Below are 25,075 nucleotides of genomic sequence, written 5' to 3' on the forward strand. Positions count from 1 at the left end.
GTGCTGCGCGAACGTAAGTCCCCTGGTGGCAGCGACCTCGCGCTTTGGGTTCCGGCTGCGGCCGCGGAGCTCGTCCCCACCCCCCGCCCTCCTCCCCACCCCCCGGGCTTTGCTTGTTCCCCGGATCCCGGGCGGTCCCGACACTTCCTTCTCTGGGATTTAGGGGAGCGCCGCCCTGCCGTCCGCCTGGGAAAGGGGTGGCGGGCGGAGCCTCCCGACTGTGGGGTTCGGGTGTGAGACGCGGGTGCGGGCGATTTCGGGAACAGGGCAGGGATACGGGCTGGGGACGGGGTGCTGCCGGGCATGCGGGCCCTGTCCCGCCGTCCTCGGAGGCTGGTTGCTCTCACGTGGGCGAGGCACCCGCCCTGTCTCATCCCCCAACCCCTAGGAAGCACCCCCACCCCGGTGGGGCAATCTGCCTGTCCAGCTGGGTGCTGAACGGAGAGGTGGTGAATAAACACTGCCTAGAAGCCTATGCCAGCTTGCGGGTAAGGCAGCTCAGAAAAAGCCCCCCTCCCAATCAAGCAGGGCTTTCGGGGTCAGTTGTTACCCCAGGTGCCTCGCACCTTGCGCGCCTACCTGGAGCCTCGTCCCCGTTCCCAGGAAGCTGCCTTGCTCTCCCCCGCGACCCCCTGCTGCCCCCATTCATTCTCCCTTGGCCTGGTTTCCACCCTGGTGCCCACACCAGCAACCGACTGGCCGCTGATAGCTGCCCCGCCGCAACTGGAAGGAATGGGAGGCGACAGGCTCACAAGTGTCCATACGTACTTTATTCACACAAAGTGTTGTCATCTCTCGAGTCCGTGCATCAGAGCGAGTCTGTGGCCGGGGTGCCCCTACCCAGGCCCCGAGACCACCGGACTGAGGACGCTCCCCCAGTGGACACCAGGCCTCGGCAGGACTGGGTTTTTTTGTTCTTAATAATAATAAATAAAAACTCAACTCTAAATATATATATATATATATATATATATATATATATATACACATACATATATATATATATACATATACATATATATATATATATATATACATATATATATATACATACCGGGGAGAAATTAAATTTTACAACAATTGGAACTCAAAATTACAAATTGTAAAATGTACAAACTGAGAGTCTAGATACCTCCCCTCCACCCACCCACCCTACCCCCCGCCCCGGCTCTGGCCTTGAGGAAGGGCAGTCGCCGGTGCCCCTCTGGTCCCCCCAGTTCAGGGCTCCTTCCCTGTCATCTGCTGCAGGTCCTGGATGGGGATGGGGCAGGGTTTGATTTTTGGTCACAAGCCAAGAGGGTGGAGAAGAAAATGAAGGAATGATCTCAACTTGTCTGCAGAAGACGGGAGAGGACTCAGAAATAAATAACATTTGGGTTAAGACTATGTCATTAGCAAATTTAGTTCTTATATCTTTCGCTCTATTTATATCTCTATACACAGGCGTGTTGGGATGCGGGATAGATTCTGAATTTATAGTTACACGAAGAAAAAATACTCTTGACCCTCCCCCACCCTGCCCCGAGAATGCCTGCCCAACCTTGCCCCCCACCCCAGAGAACTTTGGCTCGGGGGCCCCTTTCTACCCAGAGAGAGCCTATCGGGCCCTGCACCAGCCAGGCTCTGCTCTGGTGGTGAACAGCCCAGAGCCCTGGAGCCCCCAAACTCCTGTGCAGTCACCACGCTGGAGGCCACAAGTGGCAGGGGGAGGGGGCGGGAAGGGACTGGGGAGGGCAGAAGTCGCAGATCAGGAGACCCCCCCCCCAGGTCAGGGGGAGGGCAGAGGAAGAGCAAGATGGGCAGCCGGGCTGGGCCGGGGCCAAGCTGAGCGCAGCAGCCCCAGCAAGGCGGCTCGCCCCAGCAAGGGCGGCTTGTGCTCTCGGGCCGGCCGGGAGGGGCAGTGTCACTTGGCTCCAGGAAACAGAAGGCACTTTCTCGCGGCCGAACCGCGGCTGGCGGTGGGCGGGGCAGCGCCGAACGAGACGGCCACGAGGCCTGGGGCGGGGCAGAGGCGCCCTTCCCGCAGCCCTTTCTGCCTTGGCTGCGCCTTCAGGCCGAGGGCCCGGGTCGGGAGATGCGGGTTCCAGGGCTGGGGCGGGCATGGGCGGAGCCGGCATGCTACCTCCGCTTCTCGGGCGTCCCCTCCCCCCTCCCCGCCTGCCCCCTGCCCGGGCGCACCCGGGCAGGCTCTGTCCCCACCCTCGGTCCCTCGGTGCCCACGCGCTATAGCACGCCCTCCATGAAGGTGGTGTCCAGGTGCTGGATGAGCACGCGCAGAAAAGACATCTCCTTGCGAGTGTTCTCAAAGATGACGCGCGGGTCGTCCGAGCGGCAGCGCAGGCAGTTGGGCGCCATCACCATGGCCAGGTTGCTGACGTCCATCTTGGTGATGGCCACATTGGCGGGCTGCACGAACACCTGCGCGGGGAGCGGGGAGCTGCGGGTGGGCCGGGGCGGGGCGCGGAGGGGCGGGGCGCGGAGGGGCGGCACCGCCTACCTGGAGGAAACGGATGAGGTAGCACAGCACCAGGCGGTTGATGCGGGGCAGCGCGTGCACCACGGCCACGGCGGCCTCGGGGCTCTCGTAGTGCGCGATGCACTGCTCGTAGAACTCGTGGGGGATCAGGGGCTCCTCCAGCTCCCGGTACCACAGCTTCAGCAGCGACGCTGGGGACGCAGCGCGGGGGTTTCGTCTGGGCGGGGTGGTCGGGGACCCGCCCCACCAGCAGCAAGGGGCGAAAGCGGCCGTGTGTGCCGGGAGTGGGGGCGAGGGGCCAGGACCAGACGGGAGGTGTCCACCCAGCCGTGTGGGCTGCGCGGCCGGAGGCCAGCGGGCTCCTCCTGGTCCTGAGGGCCTGGACTGACCCCGAGCGCCGGGAACCAAGAGAGGCTGTGCAGCCACCGTGCGCAGGCAAGCGGAGGGAGGCGCCGCGGAGGCTGTCCAACGGCAGGGGGACGTCTGTGCTGGAAATGGACCAGAGGGCTGTCCCTTCACGACGGAAAGCAGGGAGGGCTGAACCGTCCGAGCTGCTCCTGCTGCTGAGGGGGCTGGGGGCTCACCTGGGACGTGGGGGTCCTCCAGGCCTGTAGGCACCTTCCACTGGTCCACCTGTAGCTTCAGGGCATTCACCTCATCAATGTCCCCAGGGACTCTGCCAAGCACAGGGCAGGTCTCAGGGAGGAGCTGGGCTTGCTCAGGGTCACGGCTGCCTGACCCCTCTCTGCCCAAATGGCCTCTTTCTTACCAGAGGGAGGTGTGGCTGGGGTCCCCTGTCCCAGGCCCCCATCCCTCATCCCTCTGCTGACTGCCTCCATGCAGATCCCTTCCTCAGAATGGTCCCTGAGGCCCAAACCCAGAAGCCTGTTTCCCCACCTGTCCCGGGTCCTGGGTAGGTGAGTCACGACAGCAGGTGACTGGCCATGTGCCACCCTCCATGGGACAGGGCCATCATCTCCACTCACAGGTTGAGAGCCGTTTGCTGGGGGTTGCTGCATCTTTCCAGGCCCTGCCCATGGTTGGCGTCCAAGTACCCTCTGGGCCCCTGCTGGCCATTTCTGCAAGGCCACTGTCCCTGGCTAGCTCTCCTGTCTGGGTTCCAGTGTGCTGGCATTCAGGAGGGACAGCTCTGCTGACCCACCTCCTGAAGATGGGGCCCTCCCCACCCTCCTGGCCGCAGAGCGCCCGGCCCTTCTATTTGCTCCAAGTTGCCCTCCCTGCCTGCATGCTGGCCTCTCAGGGGGCTTCTCTGGCTGCTCTGAGGCAGGGGCCCGGGGCCCAGTGGCCCCCGTCGGCCCAAGACACGTGGTGTAGACACCCAAGCCCCCACCCCCAGGGCGCAGGCTGCAGGGCACCTGAAGATGCCTTCCGTCTGGTCGCCGTTGAGCGCAAGCACCTCCTCCGACAGCCGCGTCTGCACCCAGGGCAGCTGCCGATCAGGGAAGCGCTCCTTCTGCATGCTCATCACCTCCTGCAGCGCACTGCCAAACATGGACGGGCTGAACACGGCGTTCTTGGCATGCCGGATCTCCTCCACGTTGGGCTTCTTCAGCCCCTGCAAAGGCGGCCCAGCTCTCTGTCCCAGTGTGGCCTGGCCCTCCCCCCACACACCCCTGCAAGGCCTGCCCCTGGCTCACCCGCCCTCTTTCCTCCTCTGTCCGCTCGTCCCTGTGAAGCCCAGGCCCGAGCCGGGGACCCCCAACTCCCTGGCCCGAGTCACCAGAGGGGCCTCCTGCTGGGCCACCTACAGCATCAGAAGCTCCAAGTGGCACCCCCCGCACTGTGAGCCGTTAACTGCCCCACCTGCCCCCTCCCCCAACCTGCAGCCCCGCCTCCCGATGGACTCTGTCTGGGCGTCACCGGCACAGGCTGCCCGCCCACCTCTGCCCAGCTGTTCTGGGAGAAGTTCGTACCTTCTTGGCCCCCGTCAGGGCTGCCTTCTGCAGCTTGTGGTAACAGTACTTGGCGTATGTGCTTATTGCCACCCCTGGAAAAGAATGGTGCCAGTTGGCTTGGCATGGATGGGTGCGAGCAGGGGCTGCAGGCCAACCAGTGACTGAGGAGGCAGCAAGAGGGGTGAGGAGAGGCGGCTCCTGCAAGAACCTGGGGCCCAGGCCTGGCCAGCCTCCTGCCTGCTGCATGCCCCGCCCGGGCAGTGGGTCCTTACACTCCTGGGCCGCCCTTCAGAACTACACTCATGTGAAGAGGCGAGGGGGCACTGCCCTCTCCTCCAGAGGAGCCAGGTTGAAGAAGGAAGCCCTCTGCCAGCCTACCCAACCCTCCCCCTGGCCAGGAAGGTCAGGCTGGGGATGAGGGCCATTCCCCCGGCGTAGTCGCAGGCAGGGCCTGGGGAGGCCCGAGAAGGGTAATCTCCATGTGCTGCACGCCTGCAGGCACTCAGCGCCCATCGCCTTGGGCCAGCACTGGAGGAGGGAGCTTGCGGGGAGCTGGACAGCAGGCCCGGCTCTCTTGCAGCCCGGCTTCCAGCCAGAGGCCCTGGGCAGCCCAGGGAGAGGCCTTAGCCCACAGGACCATATGCCTGCTTGGTCAAAGGCTGCCTGGGTGGGGGTCAGGGAGAGGGAGGCCCAGGGCCTGGCTCACTTGGGAAGGGCCTGAGTGTGGAGGGGATGCCCTGCGTCCTGAGCCTGGGTTTCGCTGGGAGGGCAATGCTGGGGAAGGACCACATGGTGACTCTGCCTGAGGGCTGAAGGTGACAGGAGGACTGGTCTTCTTTCTCAAGGGAGGGGGCTTTCTAAAACCTCACCCCTGAAAGCAGAAGTTCTAGCTGGTGGTCATGGAGGGTGGCGGGGCCAGCAATCCCAGGGCAAAGACCTCAGGCCACAGGTCTTTCCAGATACGGTATGCTGAGGTGGGGGGTGGGGGTGGGGGCTGGAGGCAAAGGGAGGAGGGGGGAGAGGGAGGGGGGAGGAGACCCCACCCAGGGAGGGTCTGAAATGTGTGGCGCCATCTTTCCTGGCCCAGGCCAAGGGAAGGAGCGGCAAGACAGGAGCCATCTGGGCGGGGCTGCCCCAGACCATGGTCAGACAGATGGGTCGACCGTGTGCCTCCAGGCTCAGGACAGGCCCGTTTCCTGTAAGGCTCTGCCTCTGCTGGGCCTCCCTGCCTGAGGGGTGCCTCTGGACCCCAGTCTCAAATACAAACAGTCTTTTTTAAAGGAAGCAGCTGTCTGAGGACACAGGGTTCCGTGAGCCTCAGTGTGAAGAACACAAACATGTCTCGTTCGTGAAAACCTTTTCATTTCTAGTTATCACAAAATACTTCTGTCGTTATAACTGGTATGGGGGTTCTGTTTTAGAGTAATCAAAATGAAAACAAACATTTCTTATAGGTGTTTAAACCGTGAAGAATCTGTTTCAGGTCCCTGGGGACCCACAGACCCGAACAGAGAATCCTAGCTGCAGCTACCCATCAGCCAGCTTGGGACACAGCACCTGGAACTTCCGCCACTGGCCCACGTGGGTTCAGCTCTTGGTTCAGGGAGAGTGGACGGTGCTCAAGCAAACGGAACCTGGGCTGCACCCTGAGCACCGGGGGGCCAGGGAGCGCTTGGCGGTACCTGCTCGCTCTCGCCATCCTGGGAGCGTGCCCGCCCCTCCTTTGGGTGACAGCCTCCTGTCCCTGGGCTTGGGGCCCGTGGGCAGACTCGCCCGGACCTCCTGTCACAGGGCTTCCTGGGGCCAAACCGGCCTCTCCAACAGGCTGTGATCTGAATATCCTTGGGCCACCACCTCTCACCTGGTGATTGTGGTGCAGCCTTTCCAGGCCTTATTTCCTGTCAGATAGGGACAGGTGTCCATGAAGGGCTGACCTCAGTCTGGCATGGAGTGAGCACTCAGTTGAGGGCTGCAGCTGCTGGAGTCCGAGCTTTTGTGGGCAGACCAGGGACTGAGGCCTCGTGTGCCTGGAGTCTCAGGGCTGGGGCACCTCTGCTGCCAGGGCACAGCCTCCTGGGCCAAGACTATGGGGTGTCTGCTGAGTGCCCGTGGCCAACCCAGGGAAACCCACCTGGTGCTGTGGGGGACTCTGAGTCCACTGCCCCGTTCTGGCCTTGCCAGGGCATGCTCCCACCAGCGGAGAGACAGCGGCCCCCAGAGCGACTGACAAAGCTGCCCTCCCAGAGCCTCTGCTGCTGTGCCAGGTGCCCAGGCCAAGAGCCTCGAAGGCCGCTGGGTGTGGCCAGGACCTGCCACCTCTTGGCACGGACTCTGCTGGGTCCCGGGGGAACTAGCCCCCTCCTCTGACCCCCTCGGGGCTCTAACCACCTCCGGCCCACAGGAGCCTGCACTCTGTGCCCTCAGCCCCCCCTCACTGCTGCATCAGGACTCCAGTGGATAGGCTCAGGCAGGAGCTCAAAGCTCCTTCCCCAAGGACAGGGGCCCAAGGGCGCCTGGGAAGCCTGGACTGCAGCTGACCCCCTTCTTCTGGTGAGGGTAGCATGTAGCCAGAGAGCTTCCCAGAGGAAGGGTGCCAAGGGTGAGTCTCACAGGAAGACGAGTGGGGCAAGTGTGGATGGCTGGGGCTCCTGGCCAGGAGAGCACAGCCTGGGGCTAACAGGGCTTCTCTGGAGCTTGGGTGGGGGTGGGCTCCTGAGCCAGGGCCCAGGAGAAGAGCAGGGATGGGCTGTGCTGGGGGCCCCAGGGGTGGCCCGGCTGGAGGTCAGGGCTGGGGAGCAGCTGCCCACGGGGCACCCCCTCACTCAGGGGTGCCTCCAGCAGGCCCCGCCCCACTGAGAACCCAGCATGCACGCTGGAAATTGTTCTGAGCACCGTGGAGGAAGGCGCAGGGCACGTGCAGCCTCTCCCAGGAGCCCTGTCGACGACCTGGGCTTCCAGCCCACTCAGGAGGAGACCTGACGGTTAGTGTCCCCCCACTGTCCCCCCAGCCCAGAAGTGGTTAGAGAGAGGAGGCCAGGCGGCCGAGGCCGGAGAGCAGAGCTGTGCAGACGCAGCGCACAGGGGCTGCGGGAGAGGCCCTACCATCCGGCTCCTCAACATAAGGCTTGGGTTTCTTTCTCAACTTGGACTTCTTCTTAGTGTTCCTTTCCAGGAGCGCTTTCATGTGCTGTGTCACTGGGGAGCAAACAAAGGGTGAGGCCACAGAACACAAAGAGGAACCCGTGCCCACACGGTCCCACTCGGGGCTGCCCCTGGGCAGCGGGGAGGGCACTGCCCCAGCCTGCTGGACTCCTTGGAGGGAGACGGGCTGATGTCCCACCAGAGGTGGAGGCGAGTGCTTGGCGGGGGTGGGTGTCTTGCTCAGTCCTGGGCACAGGGGTGGGTGTGCGGGCACACCTGGGTCGTGTGGCTGGGGAGGTGCCAGGAACGTGCCCCTGGGCAGTGGGGAGAGGATGTCGTCAGCTCATGACCCGCTGGCCGATAGAAAAGCAGGGGTAGGGAGCCCCCTGAGAGGGCCGCAGCCCAGCCACCTGGTTCCTACATGGCTGCGCTCCAGGGGCTGAGTGGGTGCTGAGCGAGAGAGGAGGGGCCTGGCTCCCCTCTCTGGCTGATCTGGGCACGACCCCAACACCCCGCACAAAATAACTCAGTGCTGTCAGTGCGGACCCTCCATCCCCCCATCCCGTGCTCTGGAAGGAAGTCGAGGCACACAGCCAACACTGAGGTGGGATTCACACTCCCCTCATGGTGGACCCTCTTACCTACATAAATTATTTGTAATTCTTTTTTCTTTCTTATTTTGGCTGCATTGCGCAGCATTCGGGGATCTTAGTTCCCCAACCAGGGATCAAACCCGCACCCCCTGCAGTGGAAGTGTGGAGTCTTAACCATTGGACCACCAGGGAAGTCCCATATTTGTAATTCTTCGGCATAGAAGAAGTCCCCTAACTCTAACCCTATATCTATCTAATCATCTATATCAGTATGGGCTTAGGGATATGCATTTTACATTGTCAGGTTACAATCCAATATGACTTTATTCTGTTGCTCAAAGTGCTCCAGCTTTGGCCCCGGGGAGCTCTGTGTCCTGTGACCCGTGTCCTGTGACACACCCCATCGTCTCCCTTCTGGCACATCCTCCCTTCTGGCACTGCATCTTGTACGTTCCCTACCCCAGCCTTAGAATCAGCTGTTTCTCCAAAGAGCTCTGGTTCCTTTTAATGGAAAATGGTAGAAACCAAGAGCTGCGGGTCAGGTGTCCTCAATGCTACTGGGGTGTCATTGCTTCTAGGCCCTAGGCTGACAGGGCAAGGAAAGATACACGTGTATACTAGGTTGAAGAGACTCCCTTCTCTTCCAAGTTTTTTTTGTTTTGTTTTGTTTTTGCGGTACGCGGGCCTCTCACTGTTGTGGCCTCTCCCGTTGTGGAGCACAGGCTCCGGACGCGCAGGCTCAGCGGCCATGGCTCACGGGCCCAGCCGCTCCACGGCATGTGGGATCTTCCTGGACCGGGGCACGAACCCGCGTCCCCTGCATCGGCAGGCAGACCCTCAACCACTGCGCCACCAGGGAAGCCCATATGGTTCATTGTTGTCCTATGCTCATGAGAGTACTATCTGTGCTTCTTTTTCAAATTTTTGGTAATGTCCTTTTCTAATTTTGATATAGAGAGAATTGGGAAATATTCCCTCCACTTCAATTTTCTGAGTTAGTTGCTATACAAACAATGAAATATTTGATAGAATTCACTAGTGAAGCCATTTGGGTCTGGAATTTTCTTTGTGGGAAAGTTTCATAAAGTACCAATTTCTTTAACAGATATATGATTTTTCTCGTTATCTATTTTTTATTGAGTGATCTTTGGTAGTTTGTGTCTTTCAAGGAATTTGTCCATTTCCTCTAAATTGTCATATTTACTGGCATAATGTTGTTCATAATATTTCCTTACTATCCTTTTAACATCTGTTGAATCTGTAATGATATTATCTCTCATTCTTGACATTGGTAATTTATGTCTTCTTTGTGTCCTGGTTAGCCTGGCTGGAGGTTTATTAACTTTGTTGATCTTCTCAAGTAATCAGCCTTTTGTTTCCTGTTTTTCCACATTGTTTTTTCTGTTTTCTCTTTCATTGAATCCTACTCTGATTATTATTTCCTTTCTTCTCCTTACTTTTTTTTTTTTTTTTTGCGGTACGCGGGCCTGTGGACTCTCCCGTTGCGGAGCACAGGCTCCAGAAGCGCAGGCTCAGCGGCCATGGCTCACGGGCCCAGCCGCTCCGCGGCATGTGGGATCTTCCCGGACCGGGGCACAAACCCGCGTCCCCTGCATCGGCAGGCGGACTCTCGACCACTGCGCCACCAGGGAAGCCCTGCTGCGCTTTTTAGGGTTTGCTACTTGCTTCGACTTGTCAGCTTCCCCACCACCTGCTTGGGATCCACATTCCTTGGTCTGCCAGGTCAGTTTCCAGCCACTTGTCCGTGTGCTTTTCAGCTTCCAAAGCATAGTTGTTCTTCCTCTTCCATTCTCTTTGTCCTGGTGGGGTTTTAGTATTTTTTATTGTGATAAATTATACGTAACATAAAATCTGCCACCTTAACCATTTTTTTTTTTTTTTTTAGATGTTGGGGGTAGGAGTTTTAGTAATTTATTTATTTATTTATTTATGGCTGTGTTGGGTCTTCGTTTCTGTGCGAGGGCTTTCTCTACTTGTGGCAAGCGGGGGCCACTCTTCATCGCGTTGCGCGGGCCTCTCACTATCACGGCCTCTCTTGTTGCGGAGCACAGGCTCCAGATGCGCACGCTCAGTAGCTGTGGCTCACGGGCCTAGTTGCTCCGTGGCATGTGGGATCCTCCCAGACCAGGGCTCGAACCCGTGTCCCCTGCATTAGCAGGCAGATTCTCAACCACTGCGCCACCAGGGAAGCCCCCATCTTAACCATTTTTAATTGTACAGTTCAGGGTATTAATTACATTCATATTACTGTGCAATCGTCACCACCATCCATCTCCAGCACTTCTTCATCTCCCAAAATGGGAAGTCTGTACGAATCAAACAACTCTCCATTTCTCCCTCCCCGTAACCCATGGCACCCACCATTCTGTATGAATTTGACTACTCTAGGGACCTCATACAGTTATTTGTCTGATTCATGCAGTATTTCTCTTTTTGGGTCTGTCTTATTTCACTCAGCATGTTTTCAGGATTCATCTATGTTGTAGCCTGTGCCAGAATTTCCTTCCCTATTAGGCTGAATAATTCCATTATGTGTACAGATGACATTTTATTTATCTATTCATCCATCAACGGACACCTGGGCTGCTTTCTACCTCTTGGCTATTGTGAATATGCTGCTATGAACATGGGTGTACAAATAGCTGTTCATGTTCCTGCTTTCAATTATTTTGGGTATATACCCACAAGTAGAATTGCTGAGTCCTATGATAATTCTATTTTTAATCTTTTGAGGAACTGCCATTCTGTTTTCCATAGTGGCTGCAGCATTTTACATTTCCTTGTGAGGTTTCTTTTTCTGCCTTTAAAAAAATTCCTTCACTGTTCTTTTATCATGAGTTCAAGGTGGAATGCAAGTAAATGCACATGTTCATCCTGCCATCTTCACCTGGAAGGCAGTGTCTTGCTACGAAGGCACATGTATCCCTCAGGGTCTGCAGCCTTCCAGTGTGCTCGTTGTGCAGCATCCCTGCGATGCCTGTGCTGATAGCATGCTTAGGGAAGTCCAGGGCAGAAAAGCTGTGGAGTCATCTGGGGGTGTGGCTGGTACAAAGGTGTGACCACGTGCGAGCCGAGGCTAAGCCAGGGGCTGGGGTCATGTGAATTGGGGTTCACTGTGTGGTACCTTGTTCCCTCAGAGTGGTGACCACACAGCAGATGTCACACACATGCCGGCAGATGAATCAAAAGCTTCTGAGGCCAAGGCAGGCAGTGTGGTTCAGGGTGAGGCCCCACACATGGGCGACAGCTCAGCTCTGCCCCCGCTGGTGCTCCCAGGATGGACTGCATTTCCTTTTTCTAAGCACAGGCTAGGTCCTTCTGGGCTGATGGGGCCTGCGGTCCTGACTGGCAGCCAGTACCCATGTTCTTGACAAGGGCCAGTGGGAGGGAGATCGAGGGCTCTCCTCTGGGCTCAGGGACGAGCAGGGCCTGGCAGAAGACGCCCACCCAGGAGTGGGCCTCAGGGCTGGAGACAGGGCTTTGGCTGGAGGGCAACCCTGTGCCACGGATGTGAGACCAGATCCCACACACACAGAACCCTGCTAGCGGGACCACACAGACCCAGCGTGGTCTGGGAGCAGAGACCACTGGGGCCTCAAAACCACGACTGCCAGGCTGAAGCTCGGTTGTCTCAATCTGGCTCCTATGGCACAGACACTAGGGCAAAAGGGCACCAACCTCCGCGCAAAACCGCAACGTCCTGCTGAACAACGTCCAGCTCTCCACGGACGCCCCAGCCAGAGAGGGCACAGCCTGGAGCCTCTGGCCTCTGTCCACTGCCCACTCACCTTTCACTCAGCAAGCACTCCTGGGGCCCCCGAGGGCTGCGTGCTGAGCAGCGGACACACACTTCCAAACCTCCAGCTCACGGCAGGGACGTTTCAAGACCTTTTTGGAAGAGGCTGAGGTGAACCATGAAGCCACTGGGGGCCCACCTGCTCCTGGGAAGGTCTGAGAAGACAGAGGCAGATCCAGGCTGCCCGCTTCATCCAGGGAGCCACCTGGGGAGACCCGTCTGCAGTGTTCGGTGATCCTGCTTCAAAAACTGCATGCCTGAGCAAAAATTTCATGGCTTCCAAGATCTGCCCCTAAACGGCTGGTGTGCTGGATGGTGCCTATGCTTCACACACCTCCCCCGGGCCCCCCACTGCCCTGCAGCCCTCGTCACTCTGTGCACAGGCCTCAGCCCCCCACACCTGGGCTGGGGCAAAGTCCTGGCTAGACCAGCATGGATGGCCACTCCCACTGAGCAACCTTTGGCACGGCAGACACTCACAAACACGGGGTGGCAGACGGCCCGCTGCACTGGTAGGTGCTGCCTGCGGCTCCACCCCCACGCTCACTCTGCCCAGCCCAAGGCGAGCACCGCCTGGCTGGCAGGACCGTGGGCCAGAGTCCTCCCCAAGGAAGGCCAAGCCAGGGCCCACATAGACCTGACACATGGCCTTCAGGAACCCCAAGCAGATGCGGCTCTGCGCTCGGCCCCAGGCAGCCGTCAGCAGGCTGCTGTCCATGATGGTCCCGACCTCTGAACGCCTGAGGCGGCTCAGGCCAGCTCCGCTCACAGCACCTCCACAGCCTGCTGGTCACCTCAGACCCAGCACTGGGCCAGGGCGCCCACGTTCCTCACCGCCCTTGGAAGCCCCCCTGCGATGGCCACAAGGCACAGTGTGAGCCTGGCCAGGGCGAATGCGCTAAGTGCACACAGGCTGACTGGCCTCCCTGCCCTCGTCAGGCAGGGTGACCGGGACGGTAGCCTCAGACTGGAGTGGATGCCGGCTGGCGGAGACATGGGTGCAATGGGTCCACAAGAAGACCCCCACCTGTCAGCCCGTGGCCAGGGAGGGACCCTGTGCCACAATTGCCTGTGGCTCTTCTCAGGGCCTCAGTGCCGAGAAGGGGCTGCCTGAGGACCCCACATCCCAGTGGAGGCCAAGGATGTGCCCCTCCGGGAGACGCTGTGTTTGTGTACCTGCTGCTGCCAGGTGCCCCCCAGCACAGACGGAAGCTCTAGCCGCAGCCTGTACTTGAGCTGGTGGCAGAGCCCAGGGGTCCTGTCTGGGTCTTACCTTTGGTGTCATTGACGGGGTCCATGTGCCGGTAGATGTAGCCCTCCAGGTAGGAGTGGAACTTGGGCGTGGGTGGGAAGAAGGCCAGGCAGATGGCCATGAGCTCCCAGCCGCGGGCCAGGCTCTCGAGGCGAAAGTTCTCGGTGGTCTGCCGGCAGAGCTGGATGTAGAGCTCGTCCCGCAGGCCCTGCACGCTCCAGCCCTTGGTGGCGATCTCCAGGGCCACGTGCAACGGGTCAGCCTTGGCGCGCCGGTCGCCCATGTACATCTGGATCAGCTTGAAGACCTCACAGGCCTCCTTCTTCACATGGCGGTCGCTGGTCACGATCATGGGCTTCTTGATGGACTCGCTGCTCCACGCCAGCATGTTGGCAATGGACACCTTCCGCCGGAAGAGGCCTTGTGTGTGTTTGTTGAAGTGCTTGGAGGCCCAGTTCTCGATGTCGGTCTCCGAGGATGGCTTGCGAAGCGTGAAGGTGGGGAACACACAGCTGGCACTGGGCATCACGCTCCGGGTCTGCCGGCTGCTCTCGAACTGGGCGCAGGTGCCGAGGTCCTCAGACTGGGGAGGACAGGGGGGCTGTGAGGGGGTGGGGCCCCCCGTGACCCAGCCAGGGGAGAGGTGTGGCCCCCCTACCCAAGCGGGCCCTGAAGCTGCGGGAGGAGAGAGGCCTGGGCGGGGTGGGGTGGGGTGAGGCCGGGCCTGGGCTTCCAGCTCTGCGCCTTGTACTGGTCTAACAGGGACCCAGAGAAGCCCTCCCTCTGACCTTTACCCTGCGGGCTTGGCCTCCGGGAGGTGCCTGCCCTGGTCCGGAGACCGAGGTTTGGGGGTGGCCAGCACAGGTCTGGGGGCAGGAGGGAGCCGCGCATGTGTCTCGTCAGCTTCTTGGGCTGCCTTAGCCCCGGGTGGGAGAGGGCCTGGGGACGCTGCCTCCCCAGGGCTCGCAGGGCTCTCCCCAGGCCGGGAGCTGGAGCGCGCGTGGATGCAGGAAGATGCTGCCTCCTACTGGCCTTGCTGCGGCCGTTTGGCTTCTGCTGGTTCAGATGGGAGGGGCAGCCCCACGAAGCAGCAGGAACCCCCAGAGGCGACATTTGACAGAGAAACACAGACGTCTCCGGGCCACAACGGCTGCACCCTTTTCCCCAACAAAGACAGCGTTCGTACTCTCAGGCATCGGGAAGAGTGATGCCATGCAGAGGGGCAGGGCCAGGCCTGAGAGGGCCGTGGGCTGCCGCCCTCCGCTCCCGTGATGCTGGGAAGGGAGGGCGTGGCCCCAAGCTGCACCCCCCACCCCCGCCACCAACAGCCTCCATGTACCTGCACTCAGATAACAGCCCCGCACCCAATACTCTTTGGGGGCTCCTGTCCCCTCTGTCTGGGAGGTGGGCTCTTGTCCCCAAACCCGTGCTGGCCTCCCCAACCCTTGGTCTTGAAAGCAGGGAAGGCACCTCCCTGGGCAGCGCCAGGAGTGGACCTCGGTCAGGCCCTTGGGAGCCCACGCGTCCTGCTGTCCAGGTCACATGCTGGGAGCCGGGTGCCCCAGGACGCAGCTGTTCACACTCCACTTACAACCTGCCCCCCCCGCCTCTTCCCATCTGTCCTGATGTCCTCCCGTGTGACAAGCCACAGACAGAGACGCCGCTCTGAGCTCTCCAGTCTGGAGGGACACTAAGTGCCCCGGGGGATGCTGGCCACCTAAGATGCCGTAGTTCTTGAGCATGTTTTCCCCACCAGGACTGGGGGTGGACATGAGGATCCTGACCCCGGGAGGCCCTGTGGCCGCTGCCAGCTCTGAGCAGAGGCCAGGGCAGACCCTCAGCCTTGGCTTCAGGCAGCAGACTGGTGTGAAAGGTCAGGGACCAGGAGGTGAGAACCAGGACACTAGGCCACACCAAGCCCTGGGCACCATGCTCCTTGCACGCAACCGGGACGGAAGGTGCACATGGATCCCGAGGGCCTGATGGATGTCCACGCCCAGCACTGAGCAGAGGAGACACCGCAGGCTGGGCTTCTGCTCTGGCTCCAGCTGCAGCGTGGGGTTCTGGGAGCCACCTGGGGCTTGCGGAATGTGTCCCGGCCCCAGGTTCTGAGCCACCCAAGGAGCGCCTGGCGCTCTACCTGCACAGCTCCTCACCTGAGAGCCATTCACAGGGGGAAGAACAGAGGCTCAGGGCTCAGTGGGCAGGTGGCGGCCTCTGTGGCCTGGAATCAGGACGTGGTCTCTAGCCCCCTGGTGACCTGGCAGCACTGCTGGGCCTTGCCAGCACCCGAGGTAAGAGACCCCCGTGCTGGCAGAGACCCGGGGGGCATCTACCGTCGGTCCCCATGCCTGCTGGGAACCGCGAAGCCACACCACCCCTGCCCGGGGACCCACCCGCGGCCTTGCCCCTACCTGAGAGGGGTGGAGGTAGGGCTCCGGGGAGGCCAGGCTGGTCTGCACGGAGACGCTCTTCTCGAGCAGGGCCTGGGGGAAGGCGAGCCTCTCCAAGGCGCCCCTCGGCCAGCGCCTGCTCTCCTGCTGGGCCAGCGCCTCATCCTCGCTGAAGGCGCGCACCACAGGCCCAGGCATGGGCAGCGGCACGGCCCCGTCGCTCTCGTAGCCCGAGCCGTCCTGCTGTGAGTCCCAGCTGCCCCTCTGCTTCATGTGCAAGTGGGCCTGCTGTGCCTCCCAGGCCAGCCGGGCCTGAGCCAGGAAGGGCTCGGCCTCGCCCCGGGTCCCGTCCCCCTCACGCGCCTCGCCCTCCGCACGCTTTGTGGGCGCCAGGCCGGGGCCGCACAGGGGCCGCTCCTCGGTCAGGGGCTGCTGGCTGAGCGGGTCGCGGTCCCCGGGGCCCTCGGTGGGCAGGGCGCTGGGGGTGTGGCACGCAGAGGGGTTCCTGCTCTTCCTCTTGCGTGTGCTGGGGGAGCAGCCCGTCGAGGACATGGTGTCCTGCTGGCTGGACCAGGACATGGCATCGTCCTGGGCCTGGGGCAGTGGCATGGGCGGCTGGGCGGACCGCAGCTCGGGCCCCTCCATGCTGCTGTAGTCCCCGGACGTGACCCCCAGGCGCTGGTCGCGCAGCAGGCAGGGGCTGGGCTGCAGGGAGAGGGAGCCGCCGCCGGGGTGGGGCGAGTACTTGTGCCTCGGGCCCGCGCGCAGCTTGGGGCTGGAGCCGGCCTGCTCCACGTACACCAGCTGGCGGACATACTCCTTGCCAGCCGGGCTGTACTCCAGGCTCAGGTAGCGCTCGGGGCACTTCTGCCTGGTGAGCACCAGCTGCTGGTAGGGCGACGCGGAGGCCTGCTTGGGTGGCTTGCGGCTGGGAGACCGCCGAGGCGAGCCGGCCTGATAGCCTCCGCCGGCCTCAAACTGCACATCCATGGGCGGCTCGTCATAGATGGGGGCCTGGTACTCCACGGGGGGCTCTTCGTAGAGCGGGGGCTCGTAGGCGTAACGCGGGGAGGACGGCTGCGAGTCGGCGGCGGGCTTGCGGGGCTGGGCCAGCAGTGGGGAGCAGCTCCCTAGCTCAGCCCTCTTCGGGAAGGGCGACGGCCTCCGCTCTGAGAAGAAGACAGGGCCGTCCTCGTCGGGGGTGAAGGTCTGTAGGCTGGGCGAGTGCTGTCCCCCGGAGGGTCTGCGGGAGCGACCCCTGGGCTGGCTGTCCAGGGGGTAGCCGTTGCCCTGGGGGGAGAGGAAGCTGGGCTCCCTGTCGGCAACTTTGATGAGCATGCGCTCCTTGGTGCCCGAGTTCCAGCGGAGCGAGGAGGTCCTGGTGGGGGCGGGGGGGGGGGCGGTGCAGCACAGGTTACCTGGGGAGGTCCTGGGGGGGCGCAGGTTACCTGGGGGAAGTCCTCGGGGGAACAGCTTACCGAGGAGGGGTGGAAATCTGACCCCTTTGCCAGCCTGGACCCGTTACCCACCTGCTGACCTCGTGCGTGTCTGAGGTCGGGGCACAGACGGACTGGTCACTTCTCACTGTCCTCTCCACACCCGCCCCCCGGGGGCTGCAGGCTGTGGGGGCCTGGTGCCTACTGGGGCTCCCAGTAGTGAGCTGTGCACTCTTCATTGCTGAGGCCCTGACCTCTGGTCAGTGCAGCCTGGAGTAAGCTGCCCTGCTGTCCTGGGAACTCCCCTCACACATTTCCCTGCAGCCTTCCCCTCTGGGGGCTCTCCTGATCCGGGAGCTTCCCCCAGACCCCAGCTGCTGCCCACGGCAACACTCCCTGCCAGGGCCCCTGTGAGTGTCTCTGCTCTGGTCCCACGCTAGAACCAGGCACAGAACCATTTCTGTAAGGAAGAGCCGGGAGGGGGACCCCCCAGAGCCTTCTCTGGCTTTGGAATCTATGAGTACTGCCCTGCAGGCCTCACTCCCGGGCTCAGCACCTGCCCGTGTTCCTAGCAGGGGTGGCCAACACATCCCTTGTGCACCAGCATCTCAGGCCCTGGATTGCAACCACAGAGGCTCCTGTGAACTCCAGAAAGGCTAACTGCCCTCCTCCGACTGCCCCCGCCCCACAGTCGCCACTCTGCACCTGGACAGAGATGATAAAACTGTCCCCCAGTTCCTGGGAAAGCCTGCATCAGGCTAAGGGAGAGCTGGGGAGCTGTGGGGCCCAAATCATGGCCCTGCCACCGAGCGTGGGGGGCCACCCAAGACGCTCAGCCTCTTCTGAGCCTCACTTGCCGGTGACATGAGTGACACTGCCCCTGGGGATACACGGACTTGACCACATGCCACATCTGCCCGCTGAAGGTCTGCACCACGTCCCACAGCTGTACCAGCCACAACGGGCTGGACCAAGTCCCAGAGAGATGAGTGGGGCTCACCTCTGCCACCTGCTCCCCCACCCCAAGAGACTCCTGGTTGCTTTAAAGATTTTCCTTTTACATTTTAAAATTATTTATTTATTTATTTATTTGTTGGCCGCATTGGGTCTTCGTTGCTGTGCGCGGGCTTTCTCTAGTTGCAGCGAGCCGGGGCTACTCTTCGTTGTGGTGTGTGGGCTTCTCGTTGTGGTGGCTTCTCTTGTTGCAGAGCACGGGCTCTAGGCACGCGGGCTTGGTAGTTGTGGCTCGTGGGCTCAGTAGCTGTGGCTCATGGGCTCTAGAGCGCAGGCTCAGTAGTTGTGGTGCACGGGCTTAGCTGCTCCGTGGCATGTGGGATCTTCCCGGACCAGGGCTCGAACCCATGTCCCCTGCATTGGCAGGAAGATTCTTAACCGCTGTGCCACCGGGGAAGTCTCTTTTTACATTTAGTATTTGGAACATGTGCTTCAGTGTTTGGGATTCACAGCACTTTTTCAATCTGTGGCCTGACGTCTTTTATGATTTTTGGAAACTCTTGACCGTATCGTTTCAATATTACTTTTATCCCCTTTCCTCTCTCTCCCTTCCTGGGAATCAACTGCAGTCCTCTTCACTGTGTTCCATATGGTTTCAGGCTGTATTCTGTATTTTCCATCCCCTGGCCTCTCCACACAGATGTGTTCTTCTGATCTACCTTCTAATTTACTAATTTTCATTATTTTTAAACATTTTAAAATAAGTTTTATTTATTTATTTATTTTTGGCTGCGTCCGGTCTTTGTTGCTGCGCGCAGACTTTCTCTAATTCCCTCGAGAGGGGGTTACTCTTCGTTGCTGTGCGCGGGCTTCTCATTGCTATGGCTTCTCTTGTTGTGGAGCACAGGCTCTAGGCGCGTGGGCTTCAGTTGTTGTGGCATGTGGGCTCAGTAGTTGTGGCTCATGGGCTCTAGAGCGGCAGGCTCAGTAGTTGTGGCGCACGGGCTTAGTTGCTCCGTGGCATGTGGGACCTTCCCGGACCAGGGCTCGAACCCGTGTCCCCCTCATTGGCAGGCGGATTCTCAACCACTGCACCACCAGGGACGCCCCTCATTTACTCATTTTCTATTCAGCTGTGTTTAAACTGTTCTTACACCCATCTACTGAGTTCTTAGTTTTTATTACTATATTTTTCAGTTCTAGAATATCTAATTCTTTTTTTTTACTGGTTCACAGCAAAACTGAGCAGAAAAGTGCAGAGATTTCCCAGGTATCCCCTGCCCCAACTCATGCACAGCCTCCCCAGTTATCAACGTCTCGCCATCGATGGTGTATTTGTTGTAACTGATGGACCAACACTGACACATTATAATCGACCACTTAGTTTACCTTAGGGTTCACTCTTGGTGTTGTACATTCTATGGGTTTGGACAAATGGATAATGACTTGTACCAACCATTATAGTATCATACAGAGCATTTTCATCACCCTAAAATCCCCTGTGCCCTGTCTGTTCATCTCTCCCCCCAACTCCCGCCCCATCCCTGGCAACCACTTATCTTTTTGTTGTCTCCATAGAAGCCAAATCTGAAGCCAAATCAATGAGCAAATCTTTGGCCTCTAAATAAGCCAATCTGAAAAGGCTACACACTACGATTCCAGAATGTCAGAGTCAGAATCACGCAATGTGCAGCCTTTTCAGGTTGGCTTTAGTTGATGTGCATTTAAGGTTCCTCCATGTCTTTCCATGGCTGATAGCTCACTTCTTTTTAGTGCTGAGTAACCCCTTGTCTGGATGGACCACAGTTTATTTCTCTGTTCACCTACTGAAGGACATCTTGGCTGCCTCCAAGTTTTGGCAACTGTGAATAAAGATGCTGTAAACATCTGTGGACAGGATTTGATGTGAACATAACATTTCAACTCCTTTCGGTAAATACCAAGGAGCACAACTGCCCAATCATTGGAGTATATTCCGTTTTATGAGAAACTGCCTGTCTTCCACAGTGGCTGCTCCGTCCTGCCTTCCCACCAGCAACGGACGCGAGTTCCTGCTGCTCCACACCCTCACCTGCGTCTGGCGTCCTAAGTGTCTGGAATAGGTGTGGAGTGGTATCTCGCTGTTGTTTTACTTTGCAGTTCCCTGATGACAGATGATATGGAGCAGCTTTCATATGCGTTATGTGCCATCGGTATATGTTCTCTGGTGAGGTGTCTGTTCAGGTGTTTGGCCTATTTTATTTTGATAAATGTATTTATTTATTTATGGCTGCATGGGCCCATTTTATTTATTTATTCATTCATTCATTCATTCATTTATGGCTGCGATGGCCCGTTTTATTTTATCTATTTATTTATTTATGGCTGCATTGGGTCTTCACTGCTGCATGCGAGCTTTCTCTAGTTGCAGCAGGCAGGGGCTACTCTCTTCACTGCAGTGCGCAGGCTGCTCATTGTGGTGGCTTCTCTTGTTGTGGAGCATGGGCTCTAGGCACCCGGGCTCAGTAGTTGTGGCTCGCGGGCTCTAGAACACAGGCTCAGTAATTGTGGCACACGGGCTTAGTTGTTCTGCGGCATGTGGGATCTTCCTGGACCAGGGCTTGAACCCATGTCCCCTGCACTGGCAGGTGGATTCTTAACCACTGCGCCACCAGGGAAGTCCCTTTGGCCCATTTTAAAATCAGGTTGTTTCCTTACTGCTGGGTTTTAAGAGTTCTTTGTATATTTCAGATAACAGTCCTTTATCATTTGTATCTTTTGCAAACATTTCCTCCCAGTCTATGGCTTGTCTGCTCATTCGCTTGACACTGTCTTTCGCAGAGCAGAAATTTTTAATTTTAATGAAGTCCGGCTTATCAATTGCTTCTTTCATGAATCATGCCTTGGATGTTGTACCTAAAAAGTCACTGCCAAACCCAAGGTCATCTGGGTTTTCTCCTCTGTTACCTTCTAGGAGTTAGTTTTGTGTTTTACATTTAGGTCTGTGATCCATTTTGAGTTAATTTCCATGAAGGGTGTAAGGAATGTGTCCAGATTCATTTTCTTGCCTGTGAACGTTCAGTTGTTCCAGCACCATCTGTTGAAGAGACCATCTTTGCTCCGTTGCATTGCCTTTGCCCCTTTGTCAAAGATTACTTGACTATATTTATGGGGGGGTCTATTGGTTGTTTCTCCAGTCTATTCTATTTATCTGTCTATTCTTTTACCAATACCACACTGTCTTTATAATGGTAGCTTTATAGTAAGTCTTGAACTCGGGTAGCACTATTCCTCCAACTTTGTTCTCCTTGAATATTGTGTTGGCTGTTCTGGATCTTTTGCCTCTCCATAGAAATGTTTTTTAACATCTTTATTGGAGTATAATTGCTTTACAATGGTGTGTTTTCCATAGAAATTTTATTATCACTTTGTCAATATCCACAGAATAACCTGATGGGATGCTGACTGAGATTGCACTGAATACATAGATCAAGTTGGGAAGAAGTGACATCTTACTCCATTTATTTAGTTCTTCCTTGATATCTTTCATCAGAATTTTATAGTTTTTCTCACATAGATTTTTCACATATTTTGTTAGATTTATACTTCTTTCATTTTGGGGGATCCTAATGTAAATGCTATTGATTTTAACTTCAAATTCCACTTGTTCATTGCTAGTATATAGGAAAGCAATTGACTTTTGTATATTTAGCTTATATCCTACAACCTTGCTATAATCACTTAGTTCTAGGAGTTTGTCAATTCTTTAGGATTTTCTACATAGATGATCATGTCATCTGTAGACAAAGACAGTTTTATTTTTTCCTTCCCAATCTGTATACCTTTTCTTTCTTTTTCTTGTGTTACTGCATTAGCAAGGACTTCCAATACGATGCTGAAAAGCAGAGGTCAGAAGGGAAACCCTTGTCTTGCTCCTGGTCTTAGTGGGAAAGCTTTGACTTCTCACTAAGTATGATGTTAGCTGTAAATTTTTTATAGATGTTCTTCAGCAGGTTAAGGAAGTTCCTCTCTAGTTCCTAGCTTACTGAGGGTTTTTTTTTTTTTTAATCATGAATGGGTGTTGGATTTTTGCCAAATGCTTTTTCTGCATCAGCTGATACGATCATGGATTTTTCTTCTTTGGCCTATTGATGTAATGGAGTATACTGATTCTCAAATGTTGAACCAACCTTGCATACCTAGGATAAATCCCATTTGGTCATGGTGTGTAATTCTTTCTATACAGTGGTGGATTTGATTTGCTAACATTTTGTTGAGGATTTTTATATCCATGTTCATGAGAGAGACTGGTCTGTAATTTTCTTTTCTTGTAATGTGTTTTTCTGATTTTGATATTAGGGTAATACTGACCTCATAGAATGAGTTAGGATGTATTCCCTCTGCTTCTACCCTTTGAAAGAGACTGCAGAGAACTGGTATAATTTCTTCCATAAATGTTTGGTAGAACTCACCAGTGAACCCCTCTGGGCCTGGTCCTTTCTGTTTTGGAAGATTATTAATTATTGATTCAACTTCTTTAACAGATGTAGACCTATTCAGATTGTCTATTTCTTGTTATATGAGTTTTGGCAGATTGTGTCTTTTAAAGAATTGGTTTATTTCACCTAGGTTATCAAGTCTGTGTGCACAGAGTTGTTCACAGCATCCCTGTATTTTCTTTCTTTTTTTTTGACCACGCAGCTTGCAGGATCCTAGTTCCCTGACCAAGGATCGAACCTGGGGCCCTCAGCAGTGAAGGCACGGAGTCCCAACCACTGGACCGCCAGTGAATTCCCTGTAGTTTCTGTTTAACGTCCAAGGAATCTGTAGTGATATCGCTTCTTTCATTCCTGATATTAATAATTTGTGTCCTTTCTCTCTTTTTCTTAGACTGGCTAGTGCTTATTGGTTTTATTCATCATTTCAAAGAACCAGGTTTTCATTTCATTGATTTTTTCCCATTAATTTCCTATTTCAATTTCATTGATTTCTGCTTTAATTTTTAATATCTATCTTTTCTTCTGCTTACTTTGTACTTACTTTGCTCATCTCCTAGTTTCCGAGAATGAAAACTTGGATGATTGATTTTAGATCTTTCTTCTTTTCTAATATATGCACTCACTGATATAAATTTCCCTCTAAGTACTGCCTTTATCACACCCCACAAATTTTAAGTTGTATTTTCATTTCTATTCAGTTCAAAATAGTTTAAAATTTCTCTTGGGATTTCTTCTTTGACCCATGTGTTATTCAGAAGTGTGTTGTTTAACCTGCAAGTATTTGGGGGTTTTCCAGCTATCTTTCTGTTACTGATTTCTAGTTTAATTCCATTGTGGTCTGAGAGCAGATACTGTATTATTTCTTTTCTTTTAAATTTGTTAAGCTGTGTTTTGTGGCCTAGAATGTGATCTATCTTGATGAAATTATTTGATTTGGAAAAACTGCCATTTAATATCTTGTACAAATGAATCATATTTATTAAAGTGAGTGTCTGATAACCCCAAAATATAGATCTCCAGTGGGTCTGTCTCTACTATCTGTTTTTGTTTCTAAGCAGTTCTGGCAATTTTAGACTGAAATTCTGGTGACTGTGTATGAAAAACTGTAGAGATAACTTGAGGCTCTGGTTTACTTTTGTTTCTAGCAGGCAGCTGGGATAAGGGCAGATCACCTGAATCCCATCTGGGACTGAGCTGACTGGAATTCGGGTGTCTATTCGAGGACTGGTCTACTTATGGCTCACCCTATGCCTTCGTGTAGCCTTTCAGGAGTCCCAGTAGAAACATGGAATGCTGCCAAGGTCCCCTCTGTGGTTCCTGAGGTGGTGACACGTATGCTGGGCTGCACTGACTCCCAGACCTTGGCCACACGTCCTGGCTCCTCGGATGCCTGCAGGAATATTTGGTCTATTTTGTTCTTGTTGTACAGGCTGGTCTCAGTTAACTGAATCCACCATCACAGAAAGGAGAAATCCCAAGCGTCTTGAGAAACCAGTTGTGTAGTCTGGTCCTCCGCCTTTGTCCTCTGACTGAGGCTGGGGCTTTCTGGATAAGGCCATGAGTCCTAATTACTGGGCGTGCGTGAGGCAGGACTTAGAGAACCCGGGTCAGCATGTGCGATCAGGGTGAGAGTGAGAGGCCTCGGGCCGGGCAGCCTGCTCCAGCATGACCAGGACCAAACCCTGCAGTCTGACCTCATTACCCAGGGGAGAAGTCAGACTGCAGCAGGGCTCCACTCCTGGTTGCTGGAGGCTGCTCCCAGCCTGCCCCCCAGGCCAAGCAGGCAGAGCCGAGGGCCAAGGGCAGCAGTTAGTGTGCCCGGGGCCAGCAGACCCAGAGAGCCAGCTCTGGAGTCGGAGAGATCTGTGGCTGAACTCCAGGCCTTTGTTCCCTGGCTGCAGCTGTGGGAAATCACCTCCCGGCTCCGTCCTGGTGTCCTCATCCGTTCCTATGAGGATTAAACAACACGATGTGCAGATGTGCATACGATAAAGTCCTTAGCTCAGTACTGGCACACAGGAAACACTCAGCAACTGGCAAGTGTTATTTTGCACATCTTTTCACCCCTCAGCAGGAGGGACCCCGCCCCTCTGCGGGGAGAGTGGCGGGGCTGTGGCTGCGGGATGAGGAGTGTGGGAGAGTGTGTCGTGTCGGCGGAGTCCAGAGCACAGTCTACTCCCGGGCCCAGAGCGCTTCCATCGAGTCAGGGCAGAGGCGGGAACTGGGCAGCAGGAAGGAAGGTGCCAGCAGACGGCACCCCTGGCTGGGGGCGGGTCACCCGCACAGGAGCCTCTGACTCCATCCCCAAGGCAGGCCCCAGGGTCACGGGCTCCCTGTCTTACCGGGAAACGTGGGCTGCCTGGGTCACAGAGCAGACACCGGCCTCAACCACCCACCCCGCGCAAGTGGCCTCACTTCCCGCCCCACAGGCCGGCCCCTCGCAGCCCCGCAGGGCCCCCCACCGCGCCCCCTCTAGCCTCCCGCCCGCCCGCCGGCCCCTCCATCTCCTCATGGCTCCTCAGACCAGGAGTCCCATGCTTCTCCCTCGACCCCTAATGCCCTGTGGGCTCTGCTCGGGCGGAGGCACCCAGGCGAGAGACACCGCCCCACGCCCTTGTT

The 25,075-nt window shown here is 56.7% G+C and overlaps 1 protein-coding gene across 2 annotated transcripts in view; it reads right to left on the reverse strand.

Moving 5' to 3' along the window:
- Positions 1-2,223: 2,223 nt before the first annotated feature.
- ARHGAP39 (Rho GTPase activating protein 39) overlaps positions 2,224-25,075 on the reverse strand; it is a gene marked incomplete at both ends in the record, with an annotated part of 39,210 nt that continues 16,358 nt past the window's right edge. The window contains 8 exons of one of the 2 annotated variants that reach the window (XM_079722357.1): positions 2,224-2,418; positions 2,498-2,667; positions 3,061-3,152; positions 3,853-4,052; positions 4,411-4,484; positions 7,495-7,587; positions 13,217-13,778; positions 15,610-16,966. In XM_079722357.1, coding sequence (XP_079578483.1) covers positions 2,224-2,418; positions 2,498-2,667; positions 3,061-3,152; positions 3,853-4,052; positions 4,411-4,484; positions 7,495-7,587; positions 13,217-13,778; positions 15,610-16,966 — 2,743 coding nt within the window. The remainder of the gene's footprint in view (positions 2,419-2,497; positions 2,668-3,060; positions 3,153-3,852; positions 4,053-4,410; positions 4,485-7,494; positions 7,588-13,216; positions 13,779-15,609; positions 16,967-25,075) is intronic. The other variant, XM_079722356.1, reaches the window with a different exon arrangement.

The sequence above is a fragment of the Hyperoodon ampullatus genome (assembly GCF_949752795.1).
Source record: "Hyperoodon ampullatus genome assembly, chromosome: 17".
NCBI classification, from domain to species: Eukaryota; Metazoa; Chordata; class Mammalia; order Artiodactyla; family Ziphiidae; genus Hyperoodon; species Hyperoodon ampullatus.